Raw genomic sequence first — 25,773 nt, 5'->3', positions numbered from 1 at the left:
TGAAAGACTTTCTGATCGTTCTAATGTCGAATTTAACACGTTTCATTGATCGGTTAAATTATTCGATTTTAATATACGTGTTCGTTAAATATAAAACAACAACGATACATACTAGTCGATTTTCTTATTCCCGAATTGCTGCCACCTCGAATTAGATCATGAAAATTTGTCAAATATATTCCTTACACGATTTACGCCGAGCTTCTGCACGCTTACGAGGTGGCTGCCATGAAACGTGACCTCTGAGTGCTGAGTTCGATGGTTGTTACATTGTTATATACAATAGATGTGCATGAGCCTATCGGTATGATCGTTTGAAAATATAAATACACCGATTATGGTTACATGTATACACGTAAATGTGTCTTAATAATGTTTTCTTTTTTTTTTTTTATTTTATTTTATTTCGAATCTAATATGGATCTCTATATACGGTTTTTGAAGTACATACTTTTTTGTAGAAAAAGAGCAAAGTAAATTTAAGAAGATATACTTCCTTCGAGGATTCTATGTCACTGAGAAAATCGATGTTTAAGTGTAAATAAAAAAATAGGATGTATCTATTTGATTCTCTCGTGTAAATATTATAATTAGGAGAGAGACACTGTGTTAGTCGTTAATTTTAACGTGTAATATGTTTAATTAACTTTTCATGCCACGCTGAATTTAAGGTAAACGTAACTCGGAGAAAATATTGACGTAATCCAGTTTACCTGTTGCTAGACATCTAAGAATACGAAGAAAAGAAACGTGCAATTCAAACGAAATTAAATGTCCTCGTTGGCAATATTTGCACATCCATGGAAACGAAAACGGAAAGCTGAAATTTTGTAAACTGGTATAGAAACGTTTAAAGCTTCCGGGCAACCGAACAAAGTCCTGGCAAGCTTTTCAAGTATCATTTCCAGTTTACGCTGGCAGGCAACTTCTTTGAAGAAAATTACAGAATTTTTAATTAACCTACGTCTTTCTTTCAAGATACGACGAGCTACGAATCGACGGATTTTATTAAACGATACGTTACGCAGGAAGCTGCAAATAAATGCAATTTTACATAGAATCGTTTTGCATTTGCGTATTAGAAGCTGCAATTGGAAAATTTGAAGCTCCATTGGGAAAATTAAATTTCATATCGGTATAAATTTCGTAAAAGCAATATCACCATCAACCTGACAAAATCCGCTTTTAATCTATTAAAAATCTCACCGTGGTATAATGCGTGAAATTCGAATAAGCGCAGACTTATTGAACGAACAAGGTTCAACGAAAAGTCAGTGAATTTGAAAATCTGCGAGAATTACTTAAATATTTGAATATTTCAATAAACTTGAGAGTTTCGCTATTTGAATATCCAGAAACTTGGGAAATTTGACAATTTGAAATTAGCCGATTCTTATCAAATTTATCTAGTCTCTTAATAAATTTAAAATCAACGACTGCTTCGATACGTCCAAAGTAACTTCATCGCTAAAAATAAGATTCTCCCATCGACGATATTCGGTTACTTTCATCGGAAATGGTTCCCTAATTGTTTCCAGCATGATGCATTCGCGTGAAATTCACTGTACGACGTAAAATTCCAATAGATTACCACTAAAAGTTTTATTGCCCTAGGAAGTACGGCCTACTTTCGAATCTCGTAACCCCTGTCCACGATTCACCGTACGCTGTTGAAACGAATTGAACCGCTAGAACGGATCGTAACGTGTTTTAACACACGACCCTCCCGAAGAACATAATCCTCTTTTCTACCTAAGCGTGTAGATTTCCTGATTTTACTACTTTTTTACCGGTGCCTGCCGGTTATCCGTCATTTTGTATCATCAAGATGGTATTCGAATGTTAGATTGTCGATCAAAACATTGGAATTGTACGGGACAGATTGAAGAACGTAAGAAGAATCGTGTGGTAAAAAATAACGCAATGGATATTTATTCGTGTGAACAATTTGAGGTGATATGTATCGAGAATAGTAAACGTAGAATGTATCATAGAGAATATGTGAAAACGGTATGAAAAATAATACGTAGAACGTGTGAGAGATTAGAGAATAATTAAAAAAGAATTACTTGTCTTTTTACGTTACTTACTTTTTATGTTACTTGTGTTATGTAGTTAGTTATAAATTCGAAAAGATATGAAAAAGGATATGACAGAGAAATGAGAAATATTCTCACGTTAGTGAAAATTTCCATTAGATTTCTGAGGAAAATTTGATAAAATTTGTATCTTAAAGTTTTGCATTAAAAATCAACGATATAAAAATCTATTTGTAAACTATGCAAAGAATTATTAACTCGAATAAAATACATTCCATAGTTAAACAGATGCGATAACGACATCGTTGAACTCGTCATAACGTGATTACATCTTCAAGGACGCAATAATAGGAATATTAACAAAAATACCGTATAATTTACATCGTTCAAAAGACATAAAATTTCTCTCGTTTTCTTAGATACAGTAACAGGTAAAGTTTCTTTTTATCGAATACAATAAATGTCGACTAAACTTTCTGCTAGGTAAGTAGAAAGGTAGGGAAAACCCTAAGAACCGAATTCCGGGGAGTGCAAATATCGTTTTTGGGGCACGTATCGCGTTAGGCAAGTTAAATAAAACGTTTGTCTAATCTTCGATTAACTTTCACAGTGATCTGCGCCCAAGGACTGATCGCTAAAGACAAGAGCGGTACATCTGATCCGTACGTGACTGTCCAAGTCGGTAAAGTGAAGAAACGAACCAGGACCATGCCGAGGGAATTGAATCCAGTTTGGCACGAAAAGTTTTACTTGTGAGTAATTTTTTCCTGATCTCGCAAGTTCATCTTAAACGCGATATGAATATCAATATCGGTTGGTATAAGAAGAGAAAAATGGAACGATGGAAATATCAATTCCTTTTCTATAACAGATAACTTACAAAGTGTTAATTGAACGTCAAAACTACGATTAATAGAACGAACCACTCTTCCCCAGAGATTGTAAAACTTGTAATTTCAATATACGTGTCATTTACGTTTCGCTTGATTTACTTTTCAAAATAATTAAAGTTGCAACGAGACTCCGTTTATTGAAACGAAATTTTTATTATAATAGTTAATTAAACAAACTTCTGGCAATGATTGAGTTCGATTATTAAAAAAATCATATGTAGTGGGGAAGAACTTCGATTATTACGCATACATATACGTATGTACGCGCTTTTTATTAGCAAAGTTCTACTATACCGTGAATCCTTTGTATACATCGTTGTATTATTAATTCGGCGCAAATATTTTACCAAACTTCGACTGCATAATCCTGTCGAAGGAATTCGTCGAATTTCCCATTCCTGAATAATTTAAATATTTATACGTATAAATAACACAATCTGATACAACGTCCAAACGCTCCTTTAATTAATCAAGTACAAGGAACTCGACTGGAAATCCCAATCGACGTTCAAAGACAATCTCTAAAGTCCGCTAATTAATAAACTCGAATTACCACTTTTAGCGAATGCCACAACTCGTCTGACCGAATAAAAGTGAGAGTATGGGACGAGGACAACGACTTGAAGTCGAAGCTACGTCAAAAGTTGACAAGGGAGAGCGATGATTTCCTCGGACAAACGATCATCGAGGTGCGTACGCTGAGCGGTGAGATGGATGTGTGGTATAACCTAGAGAAGAGAACGGATAAAAGCGCTGTATCCGGCGCGATCAGGCTGCACATAAGCGTTGAGATCAAAGGCGAGGAGAAGGTCGCCCCTTACCACGTGCAGTACACCTGTCTACACGAGAACCTCTTCCATAGCTTATGCGAAAAGAACGACGGCGTGGTGGCTCTACCTCAGGCGAAAGGAGACGATGCCTGGAAGGTGTATTTCGATCCACCTGGAGAAGAGCTCGTCGATGAATTCGCGATGAGATACGGCATCGAGAGCATCTATCAAGCAATGACGTGAGTCGTCTTGTTTATGAAAGTATATAACGTAGCAGGTGGTAGTTATATTCAAAGTTATTAGACGTTTGACAGAAAATATTCTCCGACGGACTGAATAGATTAATTGCTCAAAGCAAACGTTCAGCAAGCATAAGATCATCGTTCGAAACTCTCGTTCCAGCAATCCGATCGACCGAATATTCTCTTCCACGTTCTTAAGGCTCTGTGAAAAACAGCCGCCGCCAACAAAAATGAAGTTATACGAAGCTCTTTCTTTCGAAATTTGTAGAGTCAAATTTGAAGACCTATCCTTAAGGACCTTTTGCTTGATAATTCTATTATAATGTAACTTACTTGTGTTTTATTGAGGATAAGATAAGATAAGAACTATAAGAGGATAAGAATAAGAATTATAAGAGGATAAGAACTTGATAAGCATATGAGACCCTGAATACACGATTGGCTTAGTTTTCTCTTCCCTGTTTTATAAATAAATTAACTTTTAAACGTGCTCGTTCGCTAGGAACACCTCGGTTTGCACTTAATTTTCTGTATACTTCTTCTCTTCTCTAATGAACAATACATATTTGTCATAGGAGTAAAGCTTGAATTTTGCTCGTCGTATACGAACGTGTTACGTATTTTTGAAGAGATACAGACAAAAGTACGGAATGCATAACGATATCATCGGAAGCTACTGAGCGTTAAAATCATTATGTTACACCAAGTTTCGTTAGTAATCGTGTCTTCCTAAATGTTTTTCCAGGCATTTTCACTGCCTCTCCACGAAATACCTGTGCCCGGGTGTGCCAGCGGTAATGTCCACCCTGTTGGCGAACATAAACGCATATTATGCTCACACGAGCGCGAGTTCCGCTGTTTCGGCCAGTGATAGATTCGCCGCCAGCAATTTTGGGGTAAGTTGACACAATGAAACATCGAAGATTAACTTTATTCGATCCTTTAGATCAGGAAATAAATCAAGAAAGGATGAATGAAAGAACAACGAGAATCTGACTGAGAAATGCTCCTGCGATTCCCTATTGGCAGTCGAAGTTCTCACACCTATTTGGTTGCTTAGGAAAAAACTTTGCGAGAAGCGCGTTATGTATGCTTGTTCCAATTCCATAGTGAAACTCTTCGATTAAACTGGTTTTTTTTTTTTTTTCTTTTGTTTCGTTCGTTTCTTCTCCTCCCCTTCCGTCACTTCCAATGGCTGGACATTGACAATATGAACTTGCAGAGTTTGCTTTAATTGAAGTTTTAATTAACATCTTGTTCCCTTGTATTATGTCACGTTAGTTATCAAGGTACCGCGTTGATGAATTTTTGAACATGAAATTGGAAATTGAAAATCAAAACTGATTTAGTGTTTATTGCTGCTATTAGATGCTTCTATTATGGATATAGTTTGCTAATTAATGATATTGAAATTTGAATAATATATGTACAAAAATTAAGTGAACTTAAAAGACAACTTGGAAGACCCTTTTACATTTAATTCTACTAAAAATGTAAAAGAATGCAATTAATTTAAAACAGAGTTGCCGGAATTGCAGATTCCATCGTTCGGCACAGAGGATTGTTTCGGTAAATCAATGTAAATTTTTTCGAAAAAATTGTCAGCAACGAAAAAACCGAGCGTTCCTGGTTTCGACGTTCTTGAATTATGCATGACTTTGTCTTGTACGGTGGTGAACGTGCGACCCAATAACTTTATCTCCGTTGCAAAAGCGCCAACAAAAAAAGAAAATAACTGGGCTGGACGCTAACGAAAGAAGATCGAAGGTTTACAACAAAACTAACTATTTTAAAGTTGAGACGAACAGTAAAGGAAAGAGCAAAGAGCTTGATAAATTATATTTATATTATTATATTTCTGCGAATAACGCAGAAAATAATTGAAGTGTTTTCTAATTCTCCGCGAATCTTCGAAGCTATTCATCGAAAAGATAAATTTTATTTATTTCATGATTCTCTTTTGCACGATATAAATTACGCGAAGAATATCACAGAAGGCAGTGTTGATGGTGAAAAGTAAATAAAAATAGGATCGTTGAAAGGGAAAAAATATATTCGACATCATCCTTGTTAATATCATTACTCGTCTTCAATTTCATTGCGTTCGACGCGATGCTTGGAAAATCTTCCCCCAAGGATATTTCTCTTTTTCTTTGGATGTTCATTTTTCTTCTGGATCTAGCCTACCTACAGAATTCCTTTCCCATGTGAGCACCTCAGGGATCGTAAAGTCCTGCTAACCGTAAACAACACCGTTGACTTGCCTAGCTGAATTATCGACAGAAGTCTGTCTTTTCTTCAAATAGAATACAACGATTGTGAAAATAAATTCAATCTCCAAGCCAGTCGTTTAATTCGAACGTTTGTAGCTTTGTAATAATTATTGTTTTATTTATTTCTCAGTACTGGTAGTAGTAACTTTCCTATTGTTATTAATAATAAATAATGTAAATAAATAATGTAAAGTTCTTTACACTATCCGTGCGTTGAAGTATCGATAAATAAAGAGAAAAGACTGCTTGGCAAGGTTTTACAACACTGATAACATATAGCAGCATTGCATATAGAAACATGGAGAGTTAGCCATTGATAAGCGTTTCAATTATTCTAACAGTATTAAGTAAATCTTTATCGTATATTAAAATCCGTATCACAAAAATGTGAGAAATTAATAGAAAATTATTTATTTGACAATCTACCAGACAATTCGAAATAGCGAAATTAGAAGTAGAAAGAGTTCATGATTAGAAATGTTACTGAATCTACAAAATTTTAGCTACTATACATGTAATTTTAGATACTATACATGTGTATATATATATTATGTAATATACAATATAATATAATACATAATAAATAATATACGATATTGTATTATGTATTAGTCACAAAAATACAAAACCTTTCTACTCGTCGATATGCTCCCCTAAACATCAGCTGCCTAAAAGCAAAATCGCAATATATTTTTCGACCGAGATAAGTATAACATAACTTTTGATCGTTCCTGTTTGCCGGGGACGTATAAATGGCTGGACTGAGCGAAGACGAGGTCCTTTTCCCTGGCCGACGACGCCCGTAATTTATGGGAACTCGATATACCGACAAAATACATTTTCCTTGGTCGTTCACAGCCCATTTCTATCGTTCCAGAAAGAGAAATTCGTGAAATTACTGGATCAACTGCACAATTCCCTGCGAATCGATCTGTCAATGTACCGAAATAACTTCCCGGCCTCGAGCCAGGAGAAGCTGATGGACTTGAAGAGCACGGTCGACCTGCTGACGAGCATCACCTTCTTCAGAATGAAGGTTTTGGAGTTGTCCAGCCCTCCACGAGCGAGCACCGTGGTGAAAGATTGCGTGAAAGCGTGTCTTCGTTCGACCTATCAGTTTCTTTTTGAAAATTGTTACGATATCTACAACAGAGAATTCCAAGTGGATCCAAGCGAGGCGAAGAGAGACGCCGAGGATCACGGACCTCGCCTGGAATCGTTGGACTTCTGGCATAAGTTGATCGCGCTGATCGTTTCGGTGATCGACGAAGATAAGAACAGTTACGCCCCTGTCCTGAACCAATTCCCTCAGGAATTGAATATCGGTCAGCTGTCGGCGGCCACCATGTGGTCTCTGTTCGCGGTGGACATGAAGTACGCGTTAGAAGAGCACGAACAACACAGACTGTGCAAGTCCTCGGCCTATATGAACCTCCACTTTAAGGTCAAGTGGTTGCACACCAATTACGTGAAGGACGTACCGCCGTATAAAGGCGCGGTGCCCGAATATCCTGCGTGGTTCGAACCGTTTGTTATGCAGTGGCTCAACGAGAACGATGACGTCTCACTGGAATATCTCCATGGTGCCTTCAGCAGAGACAAGAAGGACGGAGTAAGTATCCCTTTCCTTCAGGTTTAATTAAATCGATCAACTTGCTCGAAAGAAAATTTTTTCAATCTATAAAAAAAAATGATTCTCGTTGATTACAAGGGGTAGAAGAAGATCTGATGGTAAAAATATATCTTTTCCGATAGTTTTATAAAGAAGACATACTACGCTAAGATCGGAGATTAGCTTTGTCGAAAACAAACACATTGATCGTTTAATCAGTTACTAACCTTCTGAAATACATCTTTTTCTTTTTTATCCGATGTAGCAAAATATATGTTACTTAAATTTATGAATGGCTTAACATCGTGTAAATTCACCGCAGTTCCAAAAGAGCAGCGAACACGCGCTGTTCAGCGTCTCCGTCGTCGACGTCTTCACACAATTAACCCAGTGCTTCGACGTGGTCTCCAAGCTGGAATGTCCTGATCCGGAGATCTGGAAGAGATACATGAAGAGGTTCGCGAAAACCATCGTGAAAGTGTTAGTCGCCTATGCAGATATCGTGAAGAAGGAATTCCCAAGTCACCTGAAGGAAGAAAGAATCGTACGTTTAACAGTCGACTGTAACAATCAGATTTATCGATAAGATGTATTTCATTGCTGGATATTTTACAAGTAACAAGTTTCATTGTGTCCGTATATGATTTTCAAGTAAGAATCGTCTTCCTTTTTAGGCTTGCATTCTTATGAACAATATTCAGCAACTTCGAGTGCAATTAGAGAAGATGTTCGAGTCGATGGGTGGAGAAAAATTGGAAGAGGACGCGGCGAACATTCTGAAAGAACTTCAACAGCAACTGAACGGAGCACTCGACGATCTAGCCATGCTCTTTGCAAAGAGTTTGGAACCAAGGATAACAGCTTCGGTGAAAGAGTTAGGCGATTTATTGCTAGCCATTAAGGGAGGTGGACAGGTGCAACCTGCTCAAAGAAATAACGTAGCTGTGGAAGCTGATGAAGTGTTGCGTCCTTTGATGGATCTTCTCGATGGAAGTTTGTCGTTGTATGCTGAATCTTGTGAAAAGACTGTGCTGAAGAGGCTGCTGAAAGAGTTGTGGAAGATCGTCATGAGGATTTTAGAGAAAACGGTGGTGTTGCCACCTATGTCGGATAAGAGCGTATGTTTTCCACTGTCGAAACTTTAGATGAATGTATGTCACATAGATAAATGTATTTATACATGTATTTTACAGATGATGTTCAAGAATCTGACGGATAATGCGAAGAACTTAGCCGCGAATGCGAAGATAGAAGACATGTCGAAGCTGTTCAAGAACCACATGGTTGGTAAACCGGATGTGAAAAACGCACTGAGCGGTGTAATGGTATGTTTAATTTAAATAGTGTATAATTAATATTTCCTTTTAATATTTTGAAAACTGTGTTCAATCGTTAGTAGATAAAAAAGCCTTATGTTATTTTAATCTCATATCGTTCACAGGATATTTCTAAAGAGGTAGAGAAGAATCTTTCCCCGAAACAGTGTGCGGTCCTCGAGGTCGCCCTCGATACCATCAAACAGTACTTCCACGCGGGTGGAAACGGTCTGAAGAAGACCTTCTTAGAGAAATCGCCAGAATTGCAGAGCTTACGATACGCCTTGAGCTTGTATACGCAAACAACAGACACCCTCATCAAGACTTTTGTTACGTCTCAGGTCAACCAAGGTAAGTCGATTCTTAAACACTTTATCAAATATCTTCATAAACATTTTCATCTGGTATCAGGTAAAAAATCATCGATCGATATTAGAAATCAGAACTATATACATAATCACGGTTTTATTCGTTTTTCGTTTATCAGCATTGGTGATAATATATTACGAGCAAAAACAAAATTTTATTCGCTATAAATAACAAAAACAGGGGCGCAACTATAATGTAGAACTACTATCAAATAAACGAGTACTTTCTTCGCATCTGGATGGCAAATAAAAAGTATGTTTCTATCGCGTAAAAAGACAAACACAGTTGTCCAGCGCACAGTACATACGTATCATCATATATAACAACTAGCAAAATTCCAAACGAAACGAGAATCTATAATTTGATCGATGTACCAAATTAAACGCTGCGAAAATATTATATCGCGACGCACGTAATCTACGAACGTACATGTTACCGTCAATTTCCATAAATTTATTCATCAACAGTATGTAATAAGACGCTCGTACAGGTACCACATGCAACCAAATACCAATCGCGTGAAGATCGAATTTAAAATCTAATTGAATCGTGAAAATTAACTCGTTGCGCAATGCACGCTCGGTTACGATCATCATCCGTTCACATACACACATACACACACAGCGCGACATTTTTGGAAAATTCGTCACGAGGTACGAATACAACCCACGTAACCAAAATTATCGCGACAGTGCCGCTGAACAATGCGTCAAAGCTGCGTCAGCGTCAGCGTTCGATGAGCAGCGAAAGAGGTGGTGACGAAGGGGAAGGAGCCGAGGGTATGGAAAGCCTCGAGGAACCCCTTCGCCAGAGCAAGCCCTCTCTTCGTCGAGAGAGTCGACAAGGTACCAGAGAGCACTAGCCACCTTAGAGCAGAAGCCTCGGGAATTCTTCGCTGACTTCTGGCCACTTTTCGAACCTAGGCGCTCGTTTTAGGACGTAGTGAACTGTTTGTGATTGCATTATTCACCGAGCTGTCTTTTCGGGACTAGATAGGCTACTTGGCTGATAGTCTTTGGGCATTCATACGCGAATGGCCTATGCTTTCGTTCCAACCGAAATTAATATAATAAGTTAATAGAAAAAGGGGTTTTTGAAAATAATACTTGGATTTGATCAATGGTTTTAATTATATATATATATATATTAATTTTTTTAGTAATAATTTTTTTTTATCATTAGAGGAATTATTGATTACAAAATTTTTCGAAAAGAATTTATATTGAAAATTTGGCATCCACGTTACTACTTGTTCCTGATCATAAAATAAAGAAATGGCTTTTTTGTATTGAAGTTAATTAAATTTGCTTAACTATATAGACGAAAGCATGGTAATAGTTTTATGGTTTAAGAAATAGATGCGTAACTTGAAACATAGCAATCTTTGAATGCTCATGTACAAATGCTACTAATATTAGCAACGTGTTATTGAACTTGAAATGTATTATAACTTAAATCGTTAATTTAAACAGAATCGACCCTTTCGGTACAATAATTGCTTGTAAGAGTTCAGTTACGAGCTATAGGAATAACGCGAGACTAAATCATCCGAATGTTCATGAACAACTAGTATCGGAAGGGTCAAAAGCGTCCCGAAAACTTCTCGATGATCGATAGTTGTACTAGGTAACGCTGCTGCTATCACTACTACCGCTGTTGCTGCTAGATACTACCGAAAACCTTGCAAAACAACAACCATAGAAAATGGCCACCCCATTATCTTGCACCCACGCATATTCTACTTAATTTATGCGATCACGAAGATAATGATTCGGTAAATAGTTTACCGATCGATAAACAAAATAGTATTGTACATTGATTAGACGTTATCAGACTCTGATCGTGGCATTCGGTAATTCGTTTCCTTTTGCCTTCTTATTCGATGACAAATGTAAAATTATACATTACATGAATTATAAAATCTTATAGGCGATTGTTCTAGACGCAATTTATAAAAATTGCGCGTGTGTTACACGCTCCAAGGGTTGCCATTTTCTAACATTGTCTTTTACACTAAGCATTTCTTTAATCATCTTCTTTAAAGCTTTTACACATTTACACATAAACACCTATGGACCTTTGTTCAATTTATCACTGCCAATTCACCATTTCACCACTCCAATTTAATTATTTCTTTCAAGAGACATGCAGCTCTCTAATTCAACTAATACCTATGCAATGGTTCATTCTTTTTTACGTATCCATACAACTGATCGATTAATTATCAGCTACAAAACGCATAATCAAACGTTATAATCTGCACGTCAAGCAGAGCGGCAAATGTAGATTTTCACAATTCGCCAATTGATCCTTGGTCGGAAAGCGATGAAGCCGATTAATTAACCAATTGTATCAAACTCTTTCAAATTGTATACGCTTGAGGTATTTAATGCGTGTCCGAGACACACTAACAACACAGCAACTTCGTCTTCTCTGATAAATACTCAAAGAGACAAAGTTCTATATATGCATATGATTAGAGCATGTAATCTGCTCTAGAACTAGACATCGGTCATAGTATCTTAGCATCAGATCTGAGAATTTTAGCCTCGGATAGCGGTGACCGAAACTCCCTTTTTCTCTCTCGTAGTACTTAGCTGCTAGAAATCGGAATTTTCAGATGAAATCTAACTTATCGTTGATAAAGTTCCAGATACTGCCGGTACGGAGGAAGGCTCGGTCGGAGAAGTCAGTATACAGGTGGATCTTTTCACACATCCTGGAACTGGCGAACAGAAGGTCACTGTCAAAGGTATGTTTTATTTACATTAGAATATCGATATTTTATTATAAATTATATAGTTTAAATTAATATCTTATAAAAAGATAAGTCTGGACTATCATATGTTTATTAATTATAACGTTAAAGATCTTCAGCTAGGTGCCTGCCAACTATTCTTTCATACGTTTTAATAATATTACGAATAATTAATACGAATATAATTATTTTATATATAATATAGGTAGAATATAACATATATATAAGCATCGTGAAATATTGTCATATTTAATACATTTTACTCTGTAGTTGTCGCTGCGAACGATTTGAAGTGGCAGCTTGCTACGGGAATGTTCAGACCGTACGTTGAAGTAAATTTGATCGGACCGCATTTAACTGGAAAGAAGAGGAAGCAATCGACAAAATCAAAGAGCAATAATTGGTCGCCGCAATTCAACGAGAGCTTTGACTTGTGAGTATCTCTCTCTATTTTTTTAGTAGATCCTACTTGTCCTCCGTTTATTCAAAAAAACATCAAAGCCTTTACTAACAATTTTAATAACCGTTTCATATACTCTTTACATATGAAACAAATTTAGAATTATGATCGCTGATCTTTTCCACGCAATACGCACACATTCGATCGATATTAACGAATCTATTTCGACGTACGTAGCATGATCGGCAATGAGCAGCAGCAACTCGATTTCTACGAGTTGCATATCTGCGTGAAGGACTACTGCTTCGCGAGAGAGGACAGGCTGGTCGGTGTGGCAGTAATGCAGCTCAAGGACATCGTGGAGGAAGGCTCGTGCGCCTGCTGGTTGTCGCTTGGTAAACGAATCCAGATGGATGAGACCGGCTGGACAATCCTAAGGATTCTTTCACAGAGGAACAACGACGAGATCGCAAAAGAGTTCGTGAAATTGAAGAGTGATATCAGACAGGAGACACCGTTACCGAACCCTACCTGAGGCTCAGGGTCACAGCATTAAGCCACGACAGCGAAGCGATGCGTCCTTCGAGTTTGGAAAGAGCTCGAAGGAGAGAAGGAGAGGGGCGTTGTCCATAGGGGAAACCATAGAAGCGTTCGGCCGTCGTTGTCGAGAATGAAGTCTTTAAAAAGCAAACAAAACAAAATAATTCAGCAAATAAATAAAGGAAAAAACACGAGCAACACCGCGAGACACATGCGATATCGAGAACGCGTGAGACACAAAATAAAAATAAGAAACACACATTGCAGCAAACACATAAGCGAGAAAAATCACCGATAAGGACGATCGGCCGAATCCTTTTCGGTTCTAACGCTAACGTCGATCAATGAGGGAACGAGAGACCTTGTCGTGCGACATCATTCTTCTCGCTTCCTTCGCAGTCAGCTTCCGGTCGAGCGTGTTCTTCTCTCTTTTTTACGAATCACAGAGCTTTAGCCCCGTCCCCTATATAAACCGAATGAGCCGAGAATAAAAAAAAAAAAAAAAAAAAGGAAGACAAAACCAAAAGAAAGGAAAAGAAAGAAGGTTTTCGAGTAAACACGCTGAAAGTCCCCGAATCGAAACGTTCATCCAGCTAGTGGAAGTCGGACAAAGAGAGTAGAAAAGGGGAAGGGTGATTCCTCCTACCTTTTCGGAAAAGCAATAGAAATATAGAATAACAGGATGATGATTGGTCAAGAATATGGGAAGATATACGGACAGACTTTTCGTTCAAGTAAGTGCCGTAAAAATGGAAAATACGAAACCTCAGGTATCGAAGAGTGTTCTGAACAGACGCGACACGTAAAAAACAGTGCTGCCAGTACGTAATATATTTGGTAAATATTCGTAACGTAAGGAGAGGGAAGGAGTCGAATTAGTCGTAGATGATACGTCCAGCGCGGTTAGACCTCGACGTGTACGGACTCCCAGAAGAAACGGAAGCAGCTTGACTGCAGCTAAAGGAAAAGGAAAACGAAGAAGAGCACGAAGAACGATCGAATCGGGGTCCGTGATCGCTAGCACGTTGCAAATATAAAACGTGAATCGGGAGTGTTTTTTTTTTCTTTTTTTTATTCTTTTTTCAAAACTAAAAAATACGAATCGCGCTGCAATGAGGAAAATGTAATACTACATATAAAATATAGACACTCGTGAGAGACGACGTTTTAGACCGTTTGTTCGGAATGACGAGTTTACTTGTAGATATGTGAAACACATTGTTGACGAAAAAAAGTTTTTCTAAATAACAGTTTAACGTAGCATTGCGTACGACCAATAGGCGTGTCACGACGTTACTCGGGACGCGCCGTTAGTAATAAAATAGGCATTGTAATGTAAAGTACGTTCTTATTGTAAGAATTAACAAGAGATCGTAAGAGTCTGATCATTGGTGGTGAACGTATTACGAGGTCCGCTCGAAGACTTCGATCATTCTCCGTGAATCATCCTTTTTGGGTCTCGCTTCGAAGACCTTTAATACGACGTTTAATACGATGAAGATGTTCACGTACACAAGAAGCCGATATTCCGTTCCAGTGAAGAAGAAAAGAATAAAAAAAGAAAGAATAACAAGAAGAGGAAGAAACATACGAGTTAGGATCCTTTCGTCCGCCTTCAATTTTCATTCTACGTACAATATCGTGAAACAGAGAATCCGGTTTTCGATCTGTTCTAGCCAGAAACTACTATTTCTACGAATCGACAGCCTAACTTTTTCGAAATTAAACTTTATATCGTGGTAGATGTATGGTAACTTAAATAATCATGTAACTTCGACACTTTCCCCTTTCGACGATCATTGCTTTTTGTGTGAACGTGCAAAACCAAATATGTAAACGACGAGGTGGAACGCAAGCTTCGAAAATAACGGACATCGATACTTCTTTGTCTATTCGCTTAAAAATATCTCATCGATATTACTCTTGTATATAGATCAAACATTGTCCACTCGTGGGAACAGTTGGTTAAGTTACGAAGATCTGAGCCCGCGATTCTCTGATGCAAGACTTCCCCCACTATATATGAAGAATAAAAAGAAAATGAAGAATCGAGAAAATCGAGGGCGGACGCGTTAAACGGTCCCTCAATCTGCTACAAAACGGAAACGATCCCCGCGGAAGACATCCTAACGTTCTTCGTTTCGCATCTAATGTCGTTCGAAAACTCTGGAAACACTTGTTTAAGAACACATGTCGCAGTTCTTGCACGAAGCTTCGATCGGATCTCCCGAGAAACCTACATATGGGAATAAAAAGGCAAAAAAAAAAAGCGGTCACTGTGAAACAAAAGAAAAAAAAAAGAAACAGGAGAAAGAAGCAGAAGATGGAAACTATTAATAACACAAAAAAAAGATGCACGCGACTTTAAAACTAAATAAATTTCATTCTCTGACCTTCGCAGGTCAAACCAGATATACAATTCCAGAGATTACATGATTATATCCACAAGAAAAGTTTCTACTACGTAGTACGTCTAGATATACTTACGTATTGTGTATAGTATATAAATGCTGATGTAGCTGCGAGCGCGGAATATTCGTCTGAAGAGAAAGCCACCCGAGAAAAAAAAAAAAAAGGAAAATTCGGCTATCTTTACAATTACATATTTACACCAGGCGCTTACCATATCCGGATGATGCATGCGTCTACAGGCGACACAGGTCAGGCGCAGAACCTTCGAATAGAATTCCGTTTATTAACACGTTATACATATACATACAAGCGCATATCTTTCCAAAATTACCTCTTACCACGTAACTTTACATCAGGAATACAAATACGTTTCACGATTGAAAGAGAAAAAGGAAAAAATAATGGTTTATCATTCATGAATCGATGCACCTCTGAATCTCATTACGAAAAATCGTAGGACAAAATAGAGTTTACGTGATAATTTTACCGTACATATTTTGTTTCATAAAAGAACAGGTTTAGCACGTTACTCGTTGACGTGGTTAGAGCGCATAGATTCAAATGTGCCCGGATCTGTGTATCCGTGTCGATCTAAACGACCTTCGACGAAATGCTCCTCATGCACAAAACGCGTTGCGATTCGTCTCTTTTACAACGTTCGCGCTGTTTCAATCCTGGTGTATCTCTGTTCAAAAGCGAATGCGATGAGAAACGATTTCGGGCTTGGAAACGAGCATCGAATGCAGACGATGAAACAGCATGGCGTGAGTGAAATAGATGAATAGAAAATAGAAAAAAACAACGTTTGAAAAAGGAAGAGAGAGACGTAAGGGGGGGAGGGGAAAGTAGAATTGGAAGAGAAAAACACGGATCCGCGATCTCGCCACCATCTTCATTTGTAAAAGTGTCTATTTTCTCCGCTGCCTAAGTACTACATACTAATTAATGAAAAAGGGCTGGCAAATTCGGCAACCAGGCCAAGTCCGTCGACGAAACGGGAACAACCTTCTGTGTGTTTCTTTCCGCTGGGAAGTTTCCGTGTCGGTCGACAATTACGCTTCGTGGACGGAATTGACCGCCACTTTTTCCTCCTATTCTCCGCTTCGATTAATATCTCGTAAGCTTAATGAAAAAAAAAATATCTCGTGTATTCTGTGATAATTACCCCTTAAAGTACATATACACACGTACACTTGCACATACTTACATGTTCGTTTACATTTACAAACAAATATATTTACATTTACACGCATTACATTTACACTTATACCCGCACTTACACGTATTACACCCAGAAACAAACACACGAGATGCTCTGCATTTCAAACAAGACACACTACAATAGTGCTTCTCTAATTGGCCACATACTGGGATTTCAACTGGCCAGTTATCGAAGGAAGTATATTTCTAGAAAGATTTTCTCTTGATTAAATCCAAGTGATGACTGAAGTAAGATATACTTGATACATTTGTTTATTTTAAATATATATAATATCGGAGGTCCACAAAGTCAGTTCCAAAAACTAATGGAAATATTAACAGCTAGTTAACGAAACGAAATCCTGGCCAGTTATTGTTGTACTACTATACAACACGCATAAGACATACACGTACCATGCGTACATGTACTTTATATACAAAATACAACATACATACATACATATATACATAATTACACACACCATGCACGTAATACACCGATCCCAATAGTAACAGTATTCTTCTCTTTTAAAAAACATTTCGATTCCTATTCTCTATACTCGTTAAACGTCCGAAAAGTCTCGTTGATGTGTGATAACGAAAGATACCATGGCAATCGTCGCGATATTACATAGAGATTGTGACAATCTGTCACAATGTCTACGTGAACGATCGGTAACATAACGAGAACAAGAACACTATGATATCGACACGAAATAAAATAGGGAACGCAAAAGTATTCGTTGGATAATGAACGATAAAGGTAAGAGAACGATTTCGACGATCAATGAGGGAGCGAGAGACAACAATTAGATATTTTACACGGTGCCGTTCGATAGTGATATCTTCATTGGAATTCACAGGAACGGTAACATGTGAGCCATGTTTGTTCTTATGCCGTTCACAATCATAGGAAAAAACAAGGAAATATCGTTGTCACGACGTTTACTCTTTTTCTTTGTTCGGTATAGTTTAACCTCAAAAAAGTACTGTGCAGAAGATAAATAATGTTCGTATCGCTGTTCGAGGAGAAGCATTGACATACGAAGGTTTACGCGACGCTGGCAAACTGATCTGAAATGAATAAAAGTTTAACCCTGCTGGGACTCGCGCGCTGAATTCAGTTTTCAAGTGCTTTATCTTGGATTCTACTCTCTTAAGATATCGAATATAATTACGGTACTAATACATAATTTGTAACATTAATATCATTCTAGTGTTATAACATTTACATGCATATTGTTATTAGATTATTATAATGTAATGCGATGCATGCTGTGAGTGTTTAGAGATGAGTGTTTAATAATAGAACTAGATTTTAGTCTATGAATTTCATTACTTTGAATAACTTTGAATTCAAAAAAAAAAAAAAAGATATATATATAAATATGAGAGAAAAGATGAAAAAAGATGATGAAAAGGAACAGTCCCTAAAGGGTTAAAAAAAACCAGTACTGAAGAAAAAAGTGGGAAACGGAATGTATTACTATCCTTACATAATGAGAACGTATACCCATAGATCATTTTAATATATTACGAACGTTTAAACATTTATATTTATACAGTCGTGAAAAAGATCTAAAACCCGTCAATATTTCTTCCTGTGATTAAACGTCTCGTTGCACGGATCGACCCTTAATTCCTTTCACAGAACATCTAATCAGAAGAAAAAAGATTGAGACGCGTATATTATGGAACAAGGTCAAGTGTTCGTAGTTCTTGTTCGACGAGAGCGCGAGATGTCACCGCGAACTTTTGCGTTCAGTAACTGACCATGGATGCAAAACCAAAAAAAAGAAATCATTCGAAAAACTAGACTTCAGATTGCTGTATCGTGAGGACGTGTAGCAGAAGAAACCATTTAACAAACGAAAGGGGAAAAGGAAAAAAAGAACAAATATATACACAATTGTTGACAATACTATGCTTGAAAAATCGTACGACGCGTATATAATTGTACTTAACGAATATATTTAAAAAAAAATGGCAGAATGTTTGTGTTTCGTAAGTAAAGCATATTAAGGAATAAATTTGTAATCATGCGACAAGACGCATTTGAAAAAAGAAAACAATAATGTGTACGGAACACGTAATTCTGTGCGTACGTGCGGATGACTGCGTGATTATTAGGTATTATATCTCAACGAGTAATGAGTACATTTTCATCATCCCCGCAAAGAGTGTACCATTGTTATTATCAAAATTTTTAACGCAAAACCAAGCGAACGATGAGGAAAAAGAGTTATAATTATGGCATACCGTTGCGCAGCCTCTGAGTATACATAGGTGAACCTAAAAGCAATTGTATCAGAGTCAAACACGCACATTCAACACAAGAAAAAATAATAATACGTATAAACCCAGATCTTTATTAATAAACGTTTATCTTTCGTTCGTTCACTCGCATGAAGAGCTTATTATTCTTTGTACCGTTTGTATAATTGAAGCCTCTTTCATCTAAGTAGCTCTGAACGTGTGTGCATGATTTTACGTTGCGATTCTACTCTTGAAGAATTTATCTCTCTTGATCGATCGACGCACGCGACGCCAGCATTGCCAGGTATTTTTTCGAACTTGTTATTTCATCCATTGATTTTCGTCCACGTTTTTGTTCCATTTATTCAACATTATTATTAATTATCTGATCATTCCAGCCGAGATAATTATTATCGCCAATTCTAATGAAATTCATCGTCGTTTCTTACCGTACTTCTGCAGACATGCGTATACATACGTCATCGAACAATTTTGAAATCACGCCGATTTCATCATATTTGATCGACGTACATACACACACGCATACATACATTATTGTCATCCTTACTTCATGTTCTTGTAAGAAAAAGAAGATTAAGGAAATGAATATTTTTTACCATTAATAATGTTTTTCATCTGCATTTTAGAGAAATAGCTCAATACGTAATGGCTTCTTTTTTCAAACTTCCAACAATTATCAAAGTTCTTAAATTTTTCTGGTGCAAATTACAAAATAACGTGCATCGTGATTAGTTCGTAACGACATAAGGGATAAAATTATATGTGGGAAATTGGTTGTAATCATTTGTATATAATGATGAGTCATCCTTAAACAAATCTTACGAAAGAGGTAATTTTGTTTGGCGACGTGTGCAAACGTTAACAAGATTCGATCGATAAATTAGGAAATGTGTATGACGTGATATAGTATAAGCCAACGGAAGAAAGAATTATTAAGTGACAATGCTATTCAATAATTACGCGAACTAAATGTGAATACGAAAAAGATTGTTACAGTGATGTCAGTCGATCAACTGAAATAGTTAAATGGAGTATAAGAGTGCGAATAAAAGGCAAACGAGAAAAGTTGACCAGAGTTTTATCGTCGTTGAATCATTGTGCCACATTCCATATCGTCGTATTTTACGTGAAAGGTACAATCGAAGTAACTTCATTATCACGAATTATTAGATAAAATTTAAGATGTTACTCGATGTTTTATCACCATAATTACTGTACGAAATTTACTGAATACAGACCATCGACAATCTAGAGGACTCGTGTTTAATTAATAACATCTGATTTTGTTTAATTTATTTCAATCGATGCTGCTTTTATACGTTAGTGTTCAATTGTACAGAAGTGTTCAAATACAATTGACGCGTGTCTGAGTAAAATACATATAAAATGCTTTGTTTGTGAAATGACCTTAGTGATCTCTCTTCTAGTAATAGTAATAATAATAATAATTTTCATTGAAAATTTCTACTTTCGATACTAGATAATATTAGGTAAGAACCATAATTATCATTTCGTAAGTTCTATTAGAGACCTCTGGATTTTCGTCTGATAGTTAGCGAAATCAATAAGAAAACAATGCTCATACATCTAATCGTTGTTGCTATTGTTTTCATCATATCTCTCTTTGTCACAATCATTATCATCGTTATCACTGTATATTACAACATGGATCTTCACGTTATACGAAGCGTCCGTTTATTGTCTCGGCTATCTTTTTGTAATTTATAATTTCTGCATTAACAATATGCTCATATGTAAAATATAACCGTATAAACGCAAAATATATTGCATATACAGTTGCACATATATATACATATATATCTATATATACATATAAATGATTCATATGAAATGTTTCAAGTTGTTAACATCGAAATTGCTAGGAATAGCGCCAAATTGATTTCTGGCATTTAATGATTTTAGAAAGAGAAAACGTATCATACAAGTGTACGTATCATATACCTTAAATCATTTAGTATCTAGAAAAATTTTGCTGTTATCCACACTAGTTTCAAATGACTTGCAACATTTTATATGCGTCAACCTATGTATATATGTATATGTAGTATAACACTTGTACATACATAATATGTACACGGTCACGCTATAAATTCACAATCTGATGTTGCCTCGTGTTTCAGCAAATTAGCAAATATCCGATGACTTTAACATAACTACGTGTCTTTATGTAATTTTCACAAAATTCACTTACAAAACATACATACATATAAATAGATCTTGTTGGGACGCGAAGCATCAACCAAAATGAAGCATTTTCTAAATACACAGTTCGTTGAACTTAAAAATTCTTATGTTCTGGGTACATTAATGGTCTTGTTATTCTGTTCTGTCTGTTACATGTATACTTATGCTTACATGTATGCTATGTATGCTTTCTCATCACGTGTTATTCTTTCATATTTTCTATTTTCATTTGACATATGTATATTCTGTATAGAGTTTTACAGTTCCTTGTTTATTATATGAAACGAAGGCTCGGTATAGTATCCGAACTGGAAAATATTCGATTAGAATGACACTTGTTAGCGATTTTTGAGGTCATTGAAATCGAAAATAAGGGTTACTTTCCACAGAAATAAACTTATTTTTTATTTTCATATAGAAAACGGTACGCGGTAAGCGGCAAAATTGGCATTCGGAGCATTGGCATTGATGGCTGTGCCATCAGTTGTTTTGTAAACCTACCTCTTTACGCTTTATAAAATCATCTTACGCGGATTTATGTTAAGACCTTTGTCTGGCAAATGTTCATGAGTCCGAATTTTCAAAATCATTATTTCCGTGAAAAATGACTCTCATTTTCAGCTTTAGCGACGTAAAGTATCCCCAAAAAGACGCATTTAAATTAAAAATATTGCAATCCGGATACTATACTTTATCCGAAAAGAAATACTATTAAAAGAAAGAAATAGCTCTTCATAGAATACCTGCTTTTCTTTTGTAAATGTTAATAAAGCTTAGTATCTAAGACGCCGTTATTTATTGTACATTGCGGAGGCGCAATTTTTTTAGGCAAAATTTTCCTTGTCGTGGTATTTGTTCTGTATGCAAAGTAAACAACCATAATATACTTTAATTAATCTCTCAAGAGAGGAACCACTATGTAACATTCAATCATTGTGTCTCCACAAAATAGAATTTAATCAAACAATGTTGATACAATTATCTAATAACATTAACGAATGATATATTCGGATATAAAATATTTAACTTTATGTTTATTCATTCTATTAACCATTTGCACAGCTTGTCTAAATTTTCATTCACATAAATTTATCATATCCAATGGGTGCTCTTAAATGGACAGTGGAACAAAAATTATGCGATATAAGATGATAAATGTTAAGAGATAGGAAAAGGATGGCTTTCTTAAAGGAATGGGCTGTCTCAGGGGAAGGTAATTCACAAAAATCTAATAAAACATCAAAATCAATCAATTTCAAAATATTTTACTTGAATACCTCCTTTTATTAAATTTAACGTTAATATTACTAAATAATATTTCATTGAATTTATTTTAGAACAAGACTTCTTGGTATAAAGACGTTTCAGTCAAACAATTAAGTATAAGAATAAAAAAAAAATAAATTGCTAAATACCTGATTTCTCTTTTAATTAATACCTCATTCCTCTTCGTTTACCTTTTCTTGTTATTTGATGTATATGTTCTCAAAGCATAAAAATGTAACATATAAAATTTACATTAAAATTTAAAATCATAGGTCACAATAACTTTACCACATTGCAAATATGTTACACGAACTTACATTATCCAAAATATACCACATATATCAATTACAAATAAATATATTTTTCATATTGTAGTTTATTGAATGTTATTATAACTACAACAGCTATAATTCTTGATATATACATATATACTAAATTTATTTACCAAGGATATAAAAAATTTTTATGCTTCAGTGTCTTATTCGTACATGCTCTTGGTTAGATGCTCTTTGAATTTGTACACTTTACCCAACTTATCCTACAAAGAATAATAATACTTATTAGTATTACAATCTCATATTGTGGTACAGCAGTACTAAGCAATGTACTTCTTAATCATAGAAGATTAATGAAAATAATGAAAATAAAATATAAACCTATTTGACTACAAATATCAATGACAATATATTGTTAGCAAATTATGAGCTTATTATCTCCCTATTGTCACATCAATTTTATATTACTTTTTAGAAACCTCTTTATTAGTGCTGATGGATTAAAATAGTTGAAATTCAATATTAAAATTCATCAGTCTTTTATTTGACTTGCTAGTTACATTGTTGAGTTAACATTAGGTACCAATTTTTTCAAATAGTGATATATTATTACTTAATAAAACATATACAAATAATACAAAATACAAATTCAGTGATTTTGGGAAATTACATCAACAATTGCAAAGAAATCAAACACATACTAAGGACTTTAAAAATTAAGTGCATTTCTTAAAATAAAAGATACAAATCTCTTCGATTCATGAAGGACTGAAATTTGAATAAATTATTACATAAAGTAGTAACTATACAATTTAATGAAATTAAAGAAGATTTTATAAATCATTTTGAAGACATAGATAACATTGATATGTTTGATGATTTTAATAATAAATTTAAAGAATTCATATCTTTTCTTGCTTATTACAACTTTTTTTACCAAAATTCTTTTGAGCTCATAATTCACGATAGCTACACTTCGGTACAACTTGTTGTAATGAACTATTAAATATTATGATGATAGAAATGTTTTTATACATTACCAGTTCTATTTTACGAACGTAAGTTTCATCAGGGGGATACAAATAAGGCATTGTACTAAAGCGATATCTTCGATAATCGAAAGTTGTTGTATACATCATCCAGCCGACCCACACCGTCGCTATAACAGTTAGCGGTGTAAACTTTTCAATCATTTTTAAATTTTATACTTCAACTTTTCTATATAACTAGGTTAAGAACACGTAATATTTAACAGTGATAAGGCTACTGCTCTACAGTGCTGCCATACCAGCAAATTACGTAAGTCCCTTTCTGATTTTACATACCATATTTTCAATTGGCTGAATTATTATCGAGTTTATAGCTTATTTTCGCACAAAAGAATGATTTGTTTTTAAAAATAATACACAGGCGTATTTAATTAAATACATTCTATAATGTTTCATTAACCGAGGTACGTGATAACCAAATAAGTGATTTTTAAAACATTTTCAATAAATTTCACAATTTATTGTTTGATTTGAAAGAAATCTTTATTGTCGTCAATAACTAAATATATAAATATATAAATAAATAAACAAATAAATAGATAAAAAGATAACTGGGCAAGATGGTTCCTACAAATACATTTGTCAAATCAGAGCAAATACGGTAACATGATACATTGAATATATAGAAAGGAAAAAGACATCATATATTTTTATTCTATATCTTTCTTTCTGATTATATTATTTTTTAATTTAGCAATTTATGATGCATATATATACATAAAATATATTAGACTTATAAATGCTTAAGTACGCAAATTATTTTATCTTCTCACAAAATTAATATGTATATGTGGAATTATCGAAATCGAAAGCAGATGGCAGCACCAATATCCAAAGAATGAAGCGGTACGATGAAGAATGTCAGTCAATCGTTGACTGTGACTGTAGGAGGACGGTACGCTCCGCAGTCGTGTGCTATCTGAGTATAAATCGGGATTGGTTGATGGTTCTCCCGTAAGCCCCACCTACCAGGTGGTCGTTCGAAAGTGTAGTTGTGTAGTTTCTTACAACGAAACGACGGGCGCTGCTCTCTCCTCGACGTATCCAATCGCGAGAAAATCTGAAATGAGACGTATCGGTGAGCTAATATGTGACGGTTGAGAGAAAACGAGGACCAGGAACGTGTGAGAGGGTGGTTTACGCGCGGGTGCTACCACTTTCGAAGCGTGACGAAGAAAACGGACCACGTAAAGAAGTGGCAAAGGTGGAGATCGTGAAAAAAGATACGCGTCGAGAAAACGAAGGAAAAACGCGTGTGTGCCAGAGCTACGTGCAAAAAGAATCCTCTATTTCGGGGGGGGGTTGTATATATCTTTCTCTCTCTCTTTGTGTCTCTCTACTTTCCTCTTTTTTTTTTTTTTTCTTTCTTTCTGTTTCTCTCCATCGTTACTCCGATTTGTTCCGAGTGAAAGTATCTATCTCGTTGCGGCAAGTGTTTTCTCACCGCGTTGTATGCGTCGTTCTCGTATCGCGGAGTAACAAGTAAAGGTAAAAAAAAAGTGCTACGTTTAACTAACAAGGACGTCAGCTGTGTGCGCTTTTACGAAGGGGACGTGTGCGAGAGAGAACCCACTGTTGAGAGACAGAGAAATGGCGGCGCTGGCGGCAGGTGTCCAGTATGGTTTGTCGTCGCATAGTAATTTTCACGAAAACAAGTCCCTGATCTTCGTGAAACTCACCGACTCGGCGCAACGTGCCATCGAGGACTTCCTCAGAAATCGGGTAAGTAAATCGTACTCTTATTTCGTCCCATTCTTCGCCATCTCTTTTCCTTATGTACAGGCTAGGAATTGCGAGCTCGTGTGCGTATATATGTATGTATATACGTGCAGATGTGTGTGTACGTACGCGGCTCTGCACGCGTCACGAAGCAGTCA

At 36.0% G+C, this 25,773-nt stretch overlaps 2 protein-coding genes across 14 annotated transcripts in view; both read left to right on the top strand.

Annotated features, from left to right (window-relative positions):
* Unc-13 (unc-13) overlaps nucleotides 1-22,559 on the top strand; it is a 375,091-nt gene extending 352,532 nt beyond the window's left edge. For 10 of the 13 annotated variants that reach the window (XM_072009894.1, XM_072009885.1, XM_072009890.1 and 7 more), the window contains 12 exons: nucleotides 2,650-2,791; nucleotides 3,495-3,941; nucleotides 4,690-4,840; nucleotides 7,095-7,829; nucleotides 8,152-8,373; nucleotides 8,504-8,947; nucleotides 9,023-9,154; nucleotides 9,271-9,496; nucleotides 10,207-10,359; nucleotides 12,162-12,266; nucleotides 12,543-12,705; nucleotides 12,910-22,559. In XM_072009894.1, the coding sequence (XP_071865995.1) occupies nucleotides 2,650-2,791; nucleotides 3,495-3,941; nucleotides 4,690-4,840; nucleotides 7,095-7,829; nucleotides 8,152-8,373; nucleotides 8,504-8,947; nucleotides 9,023-9,154; nucleotides 9,271-9,496; nucleotides 10,207-10,359; nucleotides 12,162-12,266; nucleotides 12,543-12,705; nucleotides 12,910-13,207 (3,218 nt within the window). In that variant the 3' untranslated portion in view covers nucleotides 13,208-22,559. The remainder of the gene's footprint in view (nucleotides 1-2,649; nucleotides 2,792-3,494; nucleotides 3,942-4,689; nucleotides 4,841-7,094; nucleotides 7,830-8,151; nucleotides 8,374-8,503; nucleotides 8,948-9,022; nucleotides 9,155-9,270; nucleotides 9,497-10,206; nucleotides 10,360-12,161; nucleotides 12,267-12,542; nucleotides 12,706-12,909) is intronic. The other 3 variants (XM_072009903.1, XM_072009850.1, XM_072009841.1) reach the window with 1 other exon arrangement.
* A 2,118-nt stretch (nucleotides 22,560-24,677) lies between these two features.
* Su(tpl) (Suppressor of Triplolethal) overlaps nucleotides 24,678-25,773 on the top strand; it is a 145,703-nt gene continuing 144,607 nt past the window's right edge. Inside the window, exon 1 of the mRNA XM_072010202.1 lies at nucleotides 24,678-25,618. Coding sequence (XP_071866303.1) covers nucleotides 25,487-25,618 — 132 coding nt within the window. The 5' untranslated portion in view covers nucleotides 24,678-25,486. The remainder of the gene's footprint in view (nucleotides 25,619-25,773) is intronic.

Source organism: Bombus fervidus, chromosome 1 (genome assembly GCF_041682495.2).
Source record: "Bombus fervidus isolate BK054 chromosome 1, iyBomFerv1, whole genome shotgun sequence".
Classification (NCBI taxonomy): Eukaryota; Metazoa; Arthropoda; class Insecta; order Hymenoptera; family Apidae; genus Bombus; species Bombus fervidus.
Note: the sequence above shows the minus strand (reverse complement) of the source record. Positions and strands in the feature narration are given on the sequence as shown.